This window comes from Numida meleagris, chromosome 18 (genome assembly GCF_002078875.1).
Source record: "Numida meleagris isolate 19003 breed g44 Domestic line chromosome 18, NumMel1.0, whole genome shotgun sequence".
NCBI classification, from domain to species: Eukaryota; Metazoa; Chordata; class Aves; order Galliformes; family Numididae; genus Numida; species Numida meleagris.
Window position 1 is genome coordinate 6,997,840 of NC_034426.1, and position 15,777 is coordinate 7,013,616.

The 15,777-nt window shown below is 58.0% G+C and overlaps 2 protein-coding genes and 1 long non-coding RNA gene across 8 annotated transcripts; 1 reads left to right on the top strand and 2 right to left on the bottom strand.

The window, feature by feature from the left end:
• LOC110407605 (multidrug and toxin extrusion protein 1-like) lies at positions 666-6,567 on the bottom strand. Its single transcript, XM_021415446.1, has 18 exons — positions 5,829-6,567; positions 5,424-5,579; positions 5,203-5,304; positions 4,985-5,053; positions 4,673-4,821; positions 4,547-4,589; positions 4,420-4,464; positions 4,071-4,168; positions 3,812-3,909; positions 3,036-3,149; positions 2,883-2,950; positions 2,560-2,668; positions 2,400-2,475; positions 2,261-2,330; positions 1,862-1,994; positions 1,486-1,580; positions 1,095-1,224; positions 666-1,009 (listed from the first exon to the last, which is right to left on the bottom strand). Exons 1-18 carry the CDS (start codon positions 6,384-6,386, stop codon positions 807-809), a joined length of 2,316 nt encoding a protein of 771 aa, XP_021271121.1. The 5' UTR covers positions 6,387-6,567; the 3' UTR covers positions 666-806.
• On the top strand, positions 999-9,711 carry LOC110407609. Of its 6 annotated transcripts, none has more exons than XR_002443955.1 (6): positions 999-1,125; positions 2,192-3,609; positions 3,730-3,966; positions 4,060-4,267; positions 5,158-5,355; positions 9,444-9,711. It is a non-coding gene; the product is annotated as an uncharacterized LOC110407609 (long non-coding RNA). The 6 variants fall into 6 exon arrangements; XR_002443954.1 differs by having other exon boundaries at positions 2,192-3,057; positions 3,376-3,966; XR_002443950.1 differs by having other exon boundaries at positions 2,192-3,966.
• SLC47A1 (solute carrier family 47 member 1) lies at positions 6,719-14,877 on the bottom strand. Its single transcript, XM_021416163.1, has 17 exons — positions 14,722-14,877; positions 13,321-13,422; positions 12,730-12,798; positions 12,310-12,458; positions 11,869-11,911; positions 11,273-11,317; positions 10,775-10,872; positions 10,430-10,527; positions 9,985-10,098; positions 9,677-9,744; positions 9,458-9,566; positions 8,993-9,068; positions 8,747-8,816; positions 8,367-8,499; positions 8,158-8,252; positions 7,835-7,916; positions 6,719-7,528 (listed from the first exon to the last, which is right to left on the bottom strand). Exons 1-17 carry the CDS (start codon positions 14,833-14,835, stop codon positions 7,290-7,292), a joined length of 1,704 nt encoding a protein of 567 aa, XP_021271838.1. The 5' UTR covers positions 14,836-14,877; the 3' UTR covers positions 6,719-7,289.

A 15,777-nucleotide genomic window follows, 5' to 3' on the forward strand; every position in this document is an offset into this window, starting at 1 on the left:
CGTTCCTATTGCTGAACTTTGCTGCAATTTCTTCTCTTCCAGCTGACCCGGTAAAAGCAAAGGAACCGCAGGTAACAGCCTGCTGCTGAGCTGATGCAGCTTGAAACCATCAGCTGTGCCTCAGCAGTGCGGGTGGAAGGGAGCGGTCCCTGCCCCACTCTGTGGCTAGGAGCCATTGGAACAGCTACTGGGCATGGGGGAATTGTGCTGGAGGAAGGTCACTCATGGCTGAGCCTGGCTACGAGACACATCTCATGTGATCCCTACATAAAGCTGCCTCATATCAGCAATGAGCCCAACAGTGTGTGTTATGGATGGGACAGCCCTTGGCTGAGCAGCGGGCGATCTCACATGTGATGGGATTTCTATGTTCTGTTGGTGCACTGCTTGTCTTTCACCTCCCAGCACTGAACTGGGAGCCTGACCCTTGCTGAATAAAGCCTTGTTTCACCATGGAAGCTGCCTGAAGGTCCCAAGGGCAGCGCCTAAAGGACGAGCCCGGCTGGGTTCATTCTTTATTTGGCATTGTCAGAGCAGCGGTGTGAGCCACGCTCAGCTCCAGTCAGTGGGTGAGAGCTGCAGTGTGGGCAGGAAGGGGATGCCTGCGTGCTCGGTGTAGCAGCCCAGAGCGGCGCTTCTGGTGTCGCAGCAGCTGTAGGGCCCGTTCCCAAGCAGGAGCCGATGAGATGCTGCCAAAGGCTGAACTCTATGGGACGTGTAGGTGCAGTCTGGTCTGTGCTTTGTGCATCCATCAGCCAGGAGGGGCCTGCATCCCCGAAGCCAAGTCCCCAGAGCCCTGGTGCGGGTCAGTGTTTGCTGGTCATGAGCTTTATTACGACGCCGAGCACGAGCACTGCGATGGCCGCGGCCGCCACCAGTCCCCGCCGCAGGATCAGCCCCCGGGTGGGCACGGTGCCTGGCGGTGCTCCCTGCAGCTCCTCCTGGAAGTTGGCACCCTCCGTCCTGGTGATGCCCGTGAGCACCACGCCGTTCTGAGCATCCAGTCCCGCTGCAACGAGATGGGAAGGGGTCACCGTGAACCTCTGCAGGAGACCTGCGTACTGTAGGCACGTAGCTGCCAGCCCCGGCCGTACCTACGCAGCCCCGCACCGCTGCAGCTGGGAGGTGAGTGTGGGGCATTGGAGATGGCCCCTTGCTGTGGGGCTCGGGGCTCTGATGCTGCTCCTCCAGCGGCTGTGGGGTCACTCCTGCACGGCGCTGAGCCTGGGGGGAGCAGTGGGGCTCAGCTGGGGGGGGGATCCCCACCTGCAGTGCCTACGCGTGGTTTGTACGTCCCGAAACAGCACAGCTAAAGGATGCCCCCAGTGCCCAAAGCTGGTGGAAACCTCAGAGCTGTTAGCACAGAGGGGAATCTTGAGACGCGTGCTGGTAGGAAGCAGAACGTGGGGGAGCATCCGTGGTCCCAGACACGGAGCCCTGGGTTTTGCCATCCCATCCTGCTGGGTGGGTGCAGCGCGTGGTTACCTCCTCGGCCGCCTTTCTCCAGTCCATGCGGCAGATGTAGATGAGGAAGCAGGTGCAGAGCATGGAGACACAGACGAGCATGCTGAGCCACAGCCCTGCCGAGGGCATGCTGGTGTCAGCTGGGCACCGTCACCAGGCAGACCCAACCGAGAAGGGACAGCGAGCCAAGGATGGGGACATCACCGGGGATGTGGGGGTGGGGCTGCCCAGCGGAGCTGCAGCGGTGGCTTTCCCCAGGGTTATTCAGGGCACTCAGCGGTGCACTGACTGTCCCAGTCTGCCCCAGTGCTCCCAGTCCCCAGCAGCTCTGCAGAGCCGGGCAGGAGCAGCAGTGGGGAGCTGCATCCATCTGGGACGATTTGGGGTGGGCTGGTACCTATGACACCGATCCTGGCCACGAAGAGCAGCACGGCTCCCAGGGGCAGCCCCACGCCATAGTAGCTCACAGCGTTGAGGATGGCACCGAATTTCTGCTTGCCTGTGCCTCGGAGCACCCCACCACAGGCGCACTGCAGGGAGAGGGATCGGGATGGGCTGAATTTGGGGCTGTGAATCAGCCCCAAGGACAAGGCTTCCCCTGCCTCCCATCATAGAATCATTAAGGTTGGAAAAGACCTCTAAGATCATGCAGTCCAACCGTCAACCATCACCTCCATGCCCACCAAACTGTGTCCCGATGCTCATTTCTCTTTGCCTCATCCTGCAGGTTGGGATCTTTTCATGCTCTCAGCACCGAAGTCCCCTCCCAAAAGTAGCAGCATCCCCAGGGACTTACACACGTGGCTTCAAACAAGTGGAAGACAACGTAGACGGGCATGACCCAGGCCACCAAGTCGATGATCTCCCTGTGGACAAAGAGCCAGTAGTCCCTTTTTGGGATCAAACATCCAGGGCCAGGAGCTGTGGGCACTCACTTGTCACTGGTAAAGATGTATCCCAGCACGTCCTTTGTGGCAGCTAAAATGGCCCCTACAGCAATGCAGAACGCCCCTGGAAAGCAGAGCAAGGGGATGAGCGCATCCCAATGGCAATGGGGAACCTGGGGCAGGGAGAGAATGGGGCACCGGTCCCAACCTGTGCAGAGCATGCTGGTGGAGGAGGATCTCTTGGCTACCTCAATGTCGCCGGCACCCAGCGCGTTCCCCACCTGCACACTGGCAGCTGTGCCAAGCCCCAGGGGGATCTGCAGCCACAGGGGGTAAAGACAATGGCAGGAAGGGCAATGGAGCATGGGCTTAAATTTGGTCATCTCCTCTGTGGGAAGGGGAGGCAGGAGCAAGGAGGGACTTGAGCACGGAGAGGGGAGATGTAGAGAATGGAGCTGAGCTTTGGCTGTATCTGAGCTGGGACTGACCCTAGGGACCCTCTGCTCTGGACCCCAAATCCCCATCCCTTACCATGAAGGCAACGACGGACACCTCGTAGATGACAGATTGTGCCGACAGCTCCACGACGCTCAGCAGCCCTGGGGGCAGGAGGGATGGGTGCTCAGCCCCCGTGATGGCCGTGGTGACCCACTGCACCCTGCTAGCCCCCCTCCCTCTGCTGACCTATCAAGAAGCTGCCGATTTCGTAAGTCCACCACTCGATGCATGCCATGAGCATGCTGGGGATGGCCAGGGAGGTGAAGCTGTCCCACTCCAGCAGACACTCACTGGACCAGCCTGCGGAGAGGAGAGGGGATGGAGGTTGGATATTAGGCTGGATATTAGGAAAAGTTTCTTCTCAGAAAGAGCAGTGATGCGCTGACACAGGCTGCTCAGGGAGGTGGTGGAGTCACCATCCCTGGAAGTGTTCAAGAAAAGATGTCACACTGAGAGACGTGGTCTGGAGCAGTCACAGGCTCAGGTTGGTGGTTGGACTTGATCTTATTGGTCTTTCCAACCTCAGTGATTCTATGGTGGAGATGGAAGCCAGACTGGCCAAACTTTGCTCCGGGAGCTGTTAGCGGAGCACCCAGCACAACGCTCACAAGCTCCGTGGGACCTCTAGCTGTGAAGCATGCACGTACAAGCAGAGCTGCAACGCTCAGCTCGTCCCTCCTGGACCAGAGCACCTGAGGACAACATCATGCCTACGCCTGCGCTCATCCGGTTTTGGGACCAAGCCCTCCACCGCCTCGACGTGAGGCTTCCTTCCTCCCCAATTAATGGTTACCGCGCGGCGCTCCGCCAACGCCCGCATGCCAGGGTGCCACCGGAGCAGCACCGCGTCCCCAGGCCGGGGTTAATGTTTCTCCTCCAGCACTAACAGCGTTCACTCAAAAGACGCTGTAGAAGATTGACGAACACATGCATAAAGCAGAAACTGGAGGGAGATGCCTTACCTCCCCACGTCTTCACGTGGAGCTTCTTGCCTACAATGTACAGGAACAAGAAAATGGTTTGAGAATACTGAGCAATGGTGTTGGCCCAGGCAGAACCCCTGGAAAGGAAATGAGAAAGGTCATTGGCATCGTGCTTGCATCTCCCCGTGTGTGAGGTGCTGGATCCTGATGTCCCTGTGAGCACCGGCCGTGACTGGTGGCGTGGTGTCCCCAAAAATGACTTCTTTGTTTCATTTTCCCCCCCGCAGGCATTACTCACACAATTCCCAGGTGGAACACGTAGAGGAAGATGGAGTTGGCGATCACGTTGACAACATTGCCGACAAGCCCGCTCAGCACCACAGGCCACAAGATCATCTGCAACGAGGGGTGAACGGGGGCTGCCATGGCTGCAGGGAGGCCCTGCCAGCCCCCTCCCCACAGCTTTAACAGGAGAGGAAACTTCTGGCATTAGAGGTAAAGTCTTGAGATGGGGATGTTGGATGGGATGTCCAGTGGGTAGAGGGATGGATCTCCAGGGAAGAGCTCTCCATGGTGCTTTGTGGGTGTGGGGTTAGGGGAGCCCTGAGCCAGGAGGAGCCTGGGTGGGCATAGGGTGTGGGACTCACCTGGTTCTGTAGGTACTTGGACTCCAGGTTATACAGAAATACCGCCTGGAAAGCAAATGGGTGCGTGAGCTGGGGCCAGCGCTGGGACAGAAAGGTGCAAAACACGTGGCCAGCAGCCAGGACTTACTGGGAGAGCAGGGACGAACGCCATCACATAGAGCTGGGTTAACCTGGGGGACACAAGAGACATGGTCAGCGAGGGACATGGCCACCAGCACCCTACCAAAGCAGTGTTCTCCGGAGACCACCCGACCTGGAGACTTCAGGGTCCTGGCGGATGAGCAGCAGGAGCTGCTCGATGTTGATGAGCACGGCGCAGCAGGGGAAGCAGCAGAGCAGGAGGATGAGGATGGCACGCTGCAGGATCACCCCCACGCGCAGCAGGTTCCTGCTGCCGTAGGTCTGAAGGCAAGAGTGCAGCATGAGCTCTGCTCCAGGGAAGGGCTTGGTATTTCCTCAGGAGCTCAGTGCTCCCGGTTATGGGATGGCTGCTGGAGCTTGGCAGCACCAGGTGATGCTTGAAACCCCGGTGGGTGGCCCTAGGGCACGTGGCAATGACACCCACCTGTGAAATCAAGGTATCGCATGCTGAAGACAGACCGTATCCTACAGAGATGGCAGAGACATTTATAACCTGGAAATGGGGATACAAACTGAGAGAAGTGAGTATTTAAGGCTTTTAAGTGAGGAGAACAGTTCAAAGGAGGCTGAAGCCTCCTCTGTCCCCTCTGCCTGCAGGTCTCAGCCACCCGTCCCCATATCCCAGCCCCGCAGCGTGCTCACCGCGATGGCCAGCGTGACGGAGGCCAGCTCGACCTTGCCCAGGTGGCCGCAGAAGATGGAGCTGACCAGGTGTATCAGGAAGATCAGCAGCTGGATCAGGATCTGAGCGCGGGGGAGAGGAGATGCAGAGCTCGGCGATGGAGATGAGCAGCGGTGGGTGGTGGGGACGGGAGGGCAGCGTGTTTGGTAGCCCTGCGCTGCTCCCCTTCCTTGGTCCTTACCAGCGGCCCCGCCAGCACCAGCAGCTTCTTCGCGTCCTCCCAGAAGCTGTCTGGAATCAGGCGCTGCATCCAGCGGCGTTTCCTCCTGCAGCCCTCAGCCGTCCCCTCGCCGATGCCGTTCTCCTCGGGGCCGCTCGGCCGCTTCATGCTGCCGCTCTGCCGGGGAGTGGAACAGCTCCTTTCTCCGCGCTCTGTTAAAGCCACCGGCTGCCACAGCCCCGACAGAGCGAGCAATGTGTAACCTGGGGGTGAACTTCAGCCCGGCCGGCTTGGCTGCGTGCAGCCAGCAGCGATGGGCAGGGCGGGGAGCGGGGCTGGGGGCAGCACGGATCCTGCGTCCCAGCGCGGAGCACAAACTGATGTAGGAGCTGAGCCTTCCCGGATCGCCCCTGTGAGCCCTCATACCCTGCTCTGCTGCGTCTGGTGGGCGAGAGGCTCGTCCTCCTCTTCCAGCAGCGATGGAGCGTCCGTGGGTCCGTCCGCTGTCGGCGGCTGGCTGTGAGTGTTCTGGGCCGTTCTCATCCCGGCGCAGCATTGGCCAAGACAAGCCGGCCCCACTGGCTCCAGCTGTCGGCCCCGCACGGTGCGGCCGCGTCGGGTTTCAGCGGCACCGCTCTGCCAGGCCAAATATAGCGTCCGGCCTCGGCCCAGCGCTGGGTGCTGGCAGCGGCCGGGAGCTGCTGCCCTGGAAGCAGCCCCTTTTCTGCTCGGAGCGGACGGTGGCTCCATGCCTGACCCGCTCTCCCGGGCTGCGGTGTCAAAACAACAGTGACTGCAAGCAGGGCACGGCCTGTCGCATCCTCCCACACCTGGGGACAGCCCACTGAGGCTGTGGTTAATGCTTGTTTTGAGCTCCTGTGTGACCCATCGCAGCCAGCGCCACATGCCAGGAGATGCCGTGCACCGCTGGAGGCGGCGTCTGCCTCTGAGGGCCGAGCACCAGCTGCACGGAGCCTGCAGCATCGCTGCTGCCACACCACTGCAGGTAGGAGCGAGGGCTTGCACAGGGGGCAGGCAGTGCTGTAAGCACACGTGGCATTCCCTTGGCAGCACCGTGGATGGGAATCACACCAACCTCCCCGCTGAGAACCAGCAGCAGCAGAGGAACAGCTGAGGGTGCACAAGTCCCTGGTTGCTCCTGCAGCCTCCAACCCCAGGGCCAGGAGGTGGAGGCCGTGTTTAAGGTTATTCTCGTGAGAACTTGTCATCCGTGCAAACCAGCACACGCCTCCCCTCAACCAGCTCAGTCGTGCCAGTGACCGGGGTCAGGTTCTCACCCTGTTAACAGCACAACGTTTACTCAGAAAACTTTATTGTATCAAAATCCCACCTTACAAAAGTGCAAAGAAGAGTTGCTCTAGGCCCTGTGCCTGTCACGCACTGGGGAGAGCAGGGCCGGCGCCCGGTGCCCTAGCAGGGGAGTCAGCCCTTTTCCAACACAATGGGGCTCACACAGCACTGCTGCAGCAACAGCCAGTGGGCTCTGACACCCTGAGGTGCTGATGTGCAAGGGATCACACTGAGCAGGCAGCCTGGGCCTCTGCCATCAGCAAATGATTTGGACAAATGCTCCCAGCAAGGAGCAAGCAGGACGGCAGCACGAGGTCCCTGTCTCCATCCCTGGGCACCCCAAAGGTAGGTTCCAGCCTCCTAAAGTGACATCCCCGAGGCAGTGCTGGAGAAGGGACCAGATCTCAAGCTCAACCCATTTAAGAACTATGTGTGTGGGATGAGATATTATAACTAGAAACGGAGCAAAGTGAGCTCTGTAAGGAGCTGAGGGGGAATTACTTCCCGCACCATTCCTCCTGGAGCATCACCGCGTGCCCTCCTGCACAGTTCCCTGGTGGCACACTGGCACTGCCTCTAGCTATGGGCTGTCAGGAGCCGGACCAGCACGCCCACCAGCAGCACAGCAAGGGCAGCAGCAGCAGCCAGCACCCGGCAGACGAGCAGGGCCCTCCACGCCACAGCAGGAGGAGCAGGGATGTCTGCTGGCTCTTCCTGAGTGATGAGCTGGTGGTCCGGGTGCCTCTCGCCTCCTCCCACCATGCTGTCAGGCAGCACCACGGTCTCCACGGTGTCTGTGTCCACAGAGATGTAATCTGTGCGAGAGAGGTGAGTGCTGTAGGGAAGCTGAGCTGCAAAGCTGGGAGCCCCCATCTGCACCCCTCCTCCAGTCCTGAGGGTCCTCTCCCAAGGCTCAGGGCTCAGGGGAGATGCAGGTGTGCTCTGGCTCTTCCTGGAGCAGCCAGGGTGCTGACATAGGTAACAGGGACCAGCACCAGACACCGTGCTCTTTCCTGCTATTGGGAATGGAAGGACAGACACCACTGCCATGGCTGTGAAGGAGTGGAAGGGCTGGGTGGAGGATTTGTGCTCCCTCCCTGTTGTGAGGTGAGGTTACGTACCTACAGCAGATGTTTTGTTAGCAGCTGTGCCGTTGGAGTTCACATCTTCCAGCTGTTTTTTCATACCAGCTCGGACCTGAGCCTAAAAGCACACGAAAGAGTTGATGTTCTCAGAGCAGGGATGTGCTGCCCAGCCAAGCAAACCTGAGCCTCCTCCCTGACCCTCCCAAAGCAAGCATGCTTAGCACCAAACTGCTCCTGCACTACAGAAGAGGACAGATCCCGTGTCACTTCAGCTCCCCACAGACAGCCTCACCATTATACTGGGGCAAAATCTGGCGTAGCACCTACTAAGAGCTCCTGCAGGGAAGCACGAGCCTCACCTCTTCTGCAGCTTTCTTCCAATCCATGCGCATGACAAAAGCAGAGAAGGAGAGGGATTGCAAAGAGATACAGACGATCATCCCCACCCACAGACCTGCGGGAACGGAGATGAATTTTACTGAGGGCTGGTGGAAACCCCGCTCCTGCCAGTACGGTCAGGACGCCGTACGCAGCCAGAGCCCCACCGCCAAATGGAGGATGCACGTACCCAGCACCCCCATCTTGGCTGCAAACATCAGCGAGATGCCGATGGGCAGCCCGACGGCGTAATAGCCGACAGCGTTGGCGATGGCACCCAGCTTCTGCTTCCCTGTGCCCCGCAGCACGCCGCCGCAGGTCGCCTAGGGAAAGCAGGCAGGGAAGAGGGAGAACTGAGCTGATCTGCAACAATGCCAAGAGGCATCCGCGAGCGCAGGGGACACGGAGGTGCTATGGGGTGATGCAAGCTGCTGCTGTGACAGTTTTTTTTTTTTCTGTTTGCCTCTCTGTATCGTTTTAATGGATCAGGAAAGAGCTAAAGGCCGCTTTGCGCTCTCCACTGTACTCCTGCTTGCAGAGAGGAATTGCTCCCCATGCTGGGATACTCACTGCTGCTGCATCAAACAAGTGGAACGGAGCAAAGATGATCATCACTTTGGACACCAACACAACAATCTCCCTGTTAGAAAGATGTATGTACTGATCAGGGAAAGCAGCACAGCGTGGCCTCAAGGCACTCTGGTTCTGACACAACTGGGCCAGCTGCAAAGCCTGATCCCAGCCTCTGAGCTGCTCCTGGGCAGATCGTGTCACCCAAAAAAGGTAATAAAACTCGAAAGCAAGCTGCCAACCCACTTGTCGCTGGTGAAGATGTAGCCCACCACGTCTTTTAGGGTTCCCAGTAACGTCGCAACCACCACAGCAAAAACTTCTGAAAGACAAAGAAATAATCGAACAACTTGCCTCAAAGGCTGCAGGCACCGCTCCTGACCAGGCCCAGACCTCAGGGGCTTTGTGTGATGGAGGTGGGGCTTAGCAGACCTCCAGCTTTTACTGCTGAAGAGGACAGGGCTGCTTTCCTTACTTTACTCTATCCACCATCCGGAGGTGGAAGACAGAATGCTCAGCTGCGTTTTAACCATCAAAGCCTTTGCACTAGGTTCCTAACAGCACAGAAGAGCCAGGGTCTCACCCCGTCCAAACAGAGTATCTGAACAAGAGGGCTTGGTTTTCTGGGGATGGCCACCAGCCCTGGGAGAGTGAACTGAACCTGTTGCTAATAATTGTCTTTTATCCCCCTCTGCAGGGGCCTGGGCTGACCTGCGCACAGCAGAGCAGTGATGCAGGACGTCTTGGCTTGCACTACATCCCCTGATCCCAAGGCATTGCCCACTCTGACGCTCGCGGCCACACTGAAGCCCAGCGGCACCTGAGTAGCAGAAGATAAAACAGAGGTGAGTGGCAACAGCCTGCAGCAATTTTCTTCTTCCCCAGCAGGGAATTTGGAGCTGATCCCTGTTTAACACATCCAGTCCTTACCATGTATGCTGCAGAGGAGAGCTCATAGATGATAGATTGAGCACCCAGTTCCACCACACTGAGCAGCCCTGGAAAAGATTCACCACTTGGTTTATAGGGTCAGAATTAGAACTTTTCCTTTGCCAACAAGGAGGCAGTGACTACAGGGTTCCCATCTAACACGTGCAGCAAACTGCAGAGCCAGCCCTGCAGAGGAGGCTGCTGGCAGGGGATGCTCAGGGACTCGCTAGAGAGACAGCCACAGAGCAGGCATGGCTGGAAGATGCCCTGCTGGACCACAGAAAGAGAATAAGAGAATTTGGACTCACCTGCCAAGAAGCTCCCAATCTCAAAGGTCCACCACTCAATGCACATCATGAGCATGCTGGGCAGTGCCAGCTGGATATAGGAGCCCCAGTCCAGGAGGCAGTCTCTGGTCCAACCTGTAGTGTAGGGGTGAAGCAGCGTGAGTGTGTTCTCCTTCTCCTTGCTGAACGGGAGCCACACACTTATGTGGACACTCTAAGGACAGCATCCCTGCCACAGTTCCCAAGACACCAGCCTACAGCTGCTGTACCACAGAGCATCCTTCAGGTGAGGTGATCAGGAATGGGCTTGGGGCCACAGTAAGGGACCTGAGGTCATGGTTACAGCCTCTCCCACAGTGAGGAGATGGTAATCCTTTTATCAGTCCTACACCCCAGGTGCTGGTGACAGTGCCAAATCCCCAGGGCCAGGCACTGGTCTATTGAAGGGTTAAGCTCTGAAGAGTACCTCCCCATGTCTCCACGTGGATCTTCTTCCACCACACAAAAAGGAAGAGAAGGATGGCCTGAGTGTACTGCGAAGCAGTGTTGGCCCAGGCTGAGCCCCTGGGGAGAGAAACAAGCAGATGACAAACAACACCCTCACCCACTTTTCAGCTCCAGCAGACCTAGTGGCAAGCACCTATGTCTTGCTGCAGATGTGGAGCAGACCCCCCCGCCCCTGGCTTGATCTTTCCAAGCTGACTGGCTGGGGACAGAGGGTGGTGAACATAGCACCCAAGATAAACCCCCACCGCCCCCAGCAAACCCCTGCACCCAGGGAGAGGCTGTCACCACCTCTGCTCACACTTACACCATGCCCAGCTTCAGTGCATATAGGAAGAAGGCGTTCATGGCCACGTTGAGGATGTTGGCTGCAATTCCCGTCACTATCTGAGGCAAAATGATGGCCTGGAAGACAAGGACAGACTTTAGAGTTTGCTTCTCCAGGGCTGCCCAAGCTCCCAAGCTCCCATCCAGCAAATACTGGGAAGACCTTCAGCAGTGTCTGAAGAGAAAGACAAGCAGGTGGCTCCTGTTTCAGGTAAGATCAGATTGCATTAGACATGCAGAAGACAGCATGCAGGGCTCAACAGCAGGTACATTCAGCTCAGTGCAGAGCTGAGAGGTAGCAGTGGGAGAATGGAGCAACCCAAGGGTGATTCCCACAAACTCCTCCAGTCCTTCAAAGCCAGCTGGAGGCTGTGGATCACGCATTCCTCAGCCCAGCTCTCCTCAGGACAGGATGAACTTAGATCTCCAACCTTATCCATGTTCCTAGGAACTGGCCCGGAGCCCGGTTACACAATACCTGACTTAGTAAATATCTTGTCTGCAGCTGGTACAGAAACGCCGCCTGCAAGAGTCAGAATTCATTTGTCAGCACTGCTGTACTAAGGTTCAGTGGCCAGCTACAATTTAACACCTAGAGCTAAGTACTTCCCACAGCTCTTGCACGGCTGTGTCAGGGCACCGCAACACAGCACGCTGCCCACAGTCCCGTGCCTATGCTTGATTTTAACCTTGGAGTACAGCTTCCACTTAGGGGAGCTTCTCCAGAGAGACAGATAACAGCTGAGACTCCAGTGGCTGCATGCGTGTGAGCTGCAGCCTTTATCACAGAGCTGAGCGAGCTCTGCAGCCCGCAGTTCCAATGTCCAGAGCTTGTTACTTGTTGTGCAGAGACGTGGCCTGCAGTAAAAGCCTCTGCACACTAATACAAAGCAATGCATGTTTGCTGGTCCAGCAGCTGCTGGCCAGTGCACACCCCTGAAGGCTTAAGATAAAGAGGCACTTTGTAAAACTCAAAATCATGCTGCCTCGTGATCCACAGTGCAAGGACCCCTCCTCCTTCCCCATTTGTTACTGAGGGACACACAGCTTCTAAGAGCTTTAGCAGCAACTTACAGGAAGAGCTGGAATAAAGATCATCACGTAGACCTGTGTTAACCTGGAAAAAGAGATGTTTACCCAGTTAATGAGACAGGAAAGCAAGAGCCAAACCAAGCAGAGTTGTATTTGAGCTCCACAGAGCTTTGATTTCAGCACCATGCGGTAACCCAGCCACAGTCAAATGCCCAGTGCAGATGGGCTGGAGGAGATAAACCAGCCACTGCTAGCAAGGTGATGGGCACTCAGTGCAGGACACAGAAGCCTCAACTCCTAGACATGCTGGCCCAGGGAAGGTTCAGGGGCTCTTTCACCTGTTAATATTGGTTTCTGTTGGCTCTGCTAACAAGCAAGGTCCTGAAGTTCACCCCCAGTCTGACCAAGGGGCTTCAGGGCCTGGAGGGCTGAGACCTGATGTGCTGCTGACCGGAGAGGGAGCATACTCAATCTCACTCTGACCTGGAGACCTCAGGGTCCTGCCGGAGGAGCAGGAGGATCTGCTCGGTGTTGATGAAGATCGCCCAGCAAGGGAAGCAAAACAGCAGCAGGATGAGGATCCCTCGCTGCAGGATGGTGCCCACTTGCTTCAGGTTTTTGCTGCCATATGTCTACATGAGGACACAGGACCAAAGTAAGAGCTATGGGGAACCAAAGGGTCTGGGCAAATGCTCAAGACTGGGGTGGCAATGTACTTCCCCTTCTTGCTCCCAGCAGTGGCCACCACCAGGCCGGTTGGGTTTAGCTGGCTCTCAGGTGGATTGTACTTCCCTCTGCTACCCATCCTCCCACCTTTTGTGCCCCAAAAACCACACTGCGTAGGAGGTGAGGCACTGCCCACCCAACCCCACCAGTGACAAGAAATGGGGAGCTGCCACCAACCTGGGACATCAGCGTGTCGCATGCCGAGGCCAGACCAGAACCGACAGAGATGCCTGTCACATTGATGACCTGGAGGAGACACGAGTGACTTGGGTTGTAAGTGAGAATCACAGGGAACGTGGCCCAAAGCACTGTGTCCCTCCCAGCTGGACAGGGAGACCGTTCTGCTGTGAGTTTTTTGGGAAGTTTCCAGACTTCCTCTGCTTTTCAGAATAACACGTTCGTATTACCTAAATAATCTGTTCCCTGTTACGATGCGAAAAGGAACGCCTAGCAGGGGATGAATAGCTAAAGGACTGCAAACAGCACTGCTCCCCACCACACACACACACCTAGGCCTCGCTGCCCAGCTGCTGGCCTTGCACTGACACAGTCACTGCTGTTCAGCTCGCAGCTCCTGCCCCTGCTCAGGGCAAAGGAAGGAACAATTTGGTGGATGCAATGCTTGCGTTGCATCAGGCTGCGTGCAGAGAGTCCTCGGATAAGCATTCCTACAGGGCTTTTTTTTTTTTTTCCCCTTTTCTATTCCCCTTTTTTGATGTCTCACAATTGTCACGTTTCCAATCAGAGGAGAAGCAGAGCAATACGTACAGACACGGCCAGCGTCACAGCGTCGAGCTCGGCTTTCCCCAGATGGCCGCAGAATATGGAGCTGACCACGCTGATGAGGAACCCCAGCATCTGAGCTACAAACTAGAGTGGGAAGCGGAGATGAGAAGTGAGCACCATTTGGACAGAGGAGCACTGCCCTTCCCCTGCAGCTGGGCCATGACCAGTTGGGTTTGAACCAACTGCAAGCTTCCCCCAGGCTGCTGGTGGCTTCGTCCTTAAACCCCAATGGTATTTTGATGTTACAGAGCCAATCTGCCAGATGTCTTTGTTTAGCTGAGGCTTAATGGTTCTCCTGGAAAGCTTCTTTTCCATCATGAAAGCTGAGTAGAGAAGGCAAATGAAAACTCCCAATGCTTTTCTGCACTTCCATGCATCTGGGGAAAGCTCAGCTCCCCAAAACACAGCGTCCTCCCTTCCAAGTCTGGCCTGCACCTTCCTCTCCAGCAAGGTTTGGTGACACTGTCACAGTGAGCTCAGGACCTCACCTTCCCTTGGCAAGAGGACAGCCCTCCTGCAGTGTGGCACTGCTGGAAGAGGATGGTAAGAGCAAGAGACCCTGTGGCAGCTGGGTACGGCTGGGGGGCCATGCCCAGGGGCTGCCCATGCTCCTTTCTTCCTTGCAGGCTCCAGAGCCGCTGGAGCACCGGCTCCTGTGAGGTCTGAGGAAGAACCAACCCTCCTGCTGCTGCCTGAGGATGCTGCATGCTCTCAGGCCTCAGCACGTTCAAGCAGCTGTGAGTAATCCCCACAGGAGAGGTCTGTACTCTGTGACTGCTCCAGCGCAGGGCTGGAGACAAAATGCACGTGAACTAATGAGAGCCGCACCTGGCAGACGGCGGTAGGTTTGGTTTTGAGGTTCTCTGTGCCCACCGAGCCGGGTGGGGGGGAGGGGGGGGTTGGAAGCATTGAGGGGATGGGGCTGATGGGCACCGCTACAGGAACAGAAACCGCTGTGACTTCCTTAGCTGGGCCATCGCATTGGGGCCACGTGAGAGTCAGCGAGGGCATCGCCGAGAGCTGCTCCGCTTGGTCCTCGTCCGCCAAGCGGGGCGGAGGGCTCGGGACGCGATGCTTCGTGTGGGATGGATTTGCAGCCGAAGCCACCAGCAAGGCCCCGGCTCCCAACGCAGCGCCGTGGGAGTGAGACGGCTGGAAAGGAAGCTCCCGCGCCAACAAACACGCGCTGGGTGACAGCTAAGGGATGAGCGACAGCGCTTTGACTCCAGCCGAGCCCCGTCCGTGTTAGCAGGCAGGTGCAGGCGGCACCAAGCGCATCAGGGCAGCGCCGGCTCCGCGGAAAGCTCGGCAGAAAGCTCCGGGGAAGGCCCTCCCGCAACCCGCACCCCGCGCCGCTCCCCGCCCCGCAGCCCCGGCTCTCACCACCGGCCCCGCCAGCCGGGCCAGCTCCCCGCTCTCCCGCCGGACCCCCGCGGGCAGGAGGCGCCGTGCAGCCCGCAGGCACCGCGCCGTCGTGGGGCCGCCCGCCTCCGCCATGGGGCCGCTCCGCCGGGGCCGCCCGCCCGCCTTATGGGCACGGCCTCCCCGCCCCCGGGCCGTGGGGCTGCCGCTGGGGGCGGTGCGGGCCGGCACGCCGCGGGGAGCGGGGCACGGGGCCCCGCAGCGAGCTGAGCCAACCCGCCCCCCCCAACACGCACGTGTAGGCGGAGTCAGAGCCCGGTGGGGTTTATGGGGGGGCTGGGGACCCCTACGTGAGGATCCCCGTACCTGTGCCCCCTTCTTATACGCAGGAGGGTGTGGGTTTGGTGGCCAAGGTTTGCCCGTCAAAGACAAAGGGATTTCTTAGCGCGTCTCCAGGGATGTCTCCTCTGCCAGCAGCACCCTGTGCACCCCTCACCAGCAGGGTCGCCTGGGACTCGTCATAGAATCACAGGGTTATTCAGGTTGGAAAAGACCTCTAAGAACCCTAATCCCAACCCCACCCCCGCTATGCCCACTGACCACGGCCCTCACTGCCACATCCCCACGGTTCCTGAGCACCTGCAGGGACTCCCTGCCTCCCTGCGCAGCTGCCTGACCACTCCTTTGGAAAAGAAATGTTTCCTACTGCCCAACCTGAGCCTCCCTTGGGACAGCTTAAGGCTGTCACCTCACATCTTTGGGACCAGGGATTCCCCACCCACTTGGTGGGCGCTGCGCGGCACCAACAGCACTGCAAGGGTGCAGATGTTCGAAGGGAGGCTGCTGAAGGTGGGAGCACACCTGGGCTGGGATGCTCAGAAAGGGCCATATTTTGGGTGGGAGCTGGGGTTGTTATGAGTGAGATGTGGAGTCACTGTCCCTGCAGGTTTTCAAGAACAGCGGAGATGTGGCACTGAGGGGTGCAGTTTAGTGGGCATGGTGGGGATGGGTTGATGGTTAGACTAGATGATCCTAATGGTCTTTTCCAACCTTAATGATTCTATGGTTCTACAAAGG

Bases quoted from the DNA above. Each gene is read 5' to 3' on its own strand.
- LOC110407605 (XM_021415446.1), bottom strand. From the start codon at position 6,386: ATGCTGCAGGCTCCGTGCAGCTGGTGCTCGGCCCTCAGAGGCAGACGC. The intron at 4,590-4,672 runs GTCGGGTGGTCT...TGTGTCCCCCAG, and splicing joins CAGGACCCTGAAGTCTCCAG to GTTAACCCAGCTCTATGTGA. The intron at 4,465-4,546 runs GTAAGTCCTGGC...TTTGCTTTCCAG, and splicing joins CGTTCGTCCCTGCTCTCCCA to GCGGTATTTCTGTATAACCT.
- SLC47A1 (XM_021416163.1), bottom strand. From the start codon at position 14,835: ATGGCGGAGGCGGGCGGCCCCACGACGGCGCGGTGCCTGCGGGCTGCA. The intron at 9,745-9,984 runs GTGAGTCCAAAT...AATCTTTTCCAG, and splicing joins GATTGGGAGCTTCTTGGCAG to GGCTGCTCAGTGTGGTGGAA. The intron at 8,817-8,992 runs GTGGGTTGGCAG...TCTTTCTAACAG, and splicing joins TACATCTTCACCAGCGACAA to GGAGATTGTTGTGTTGGTGT.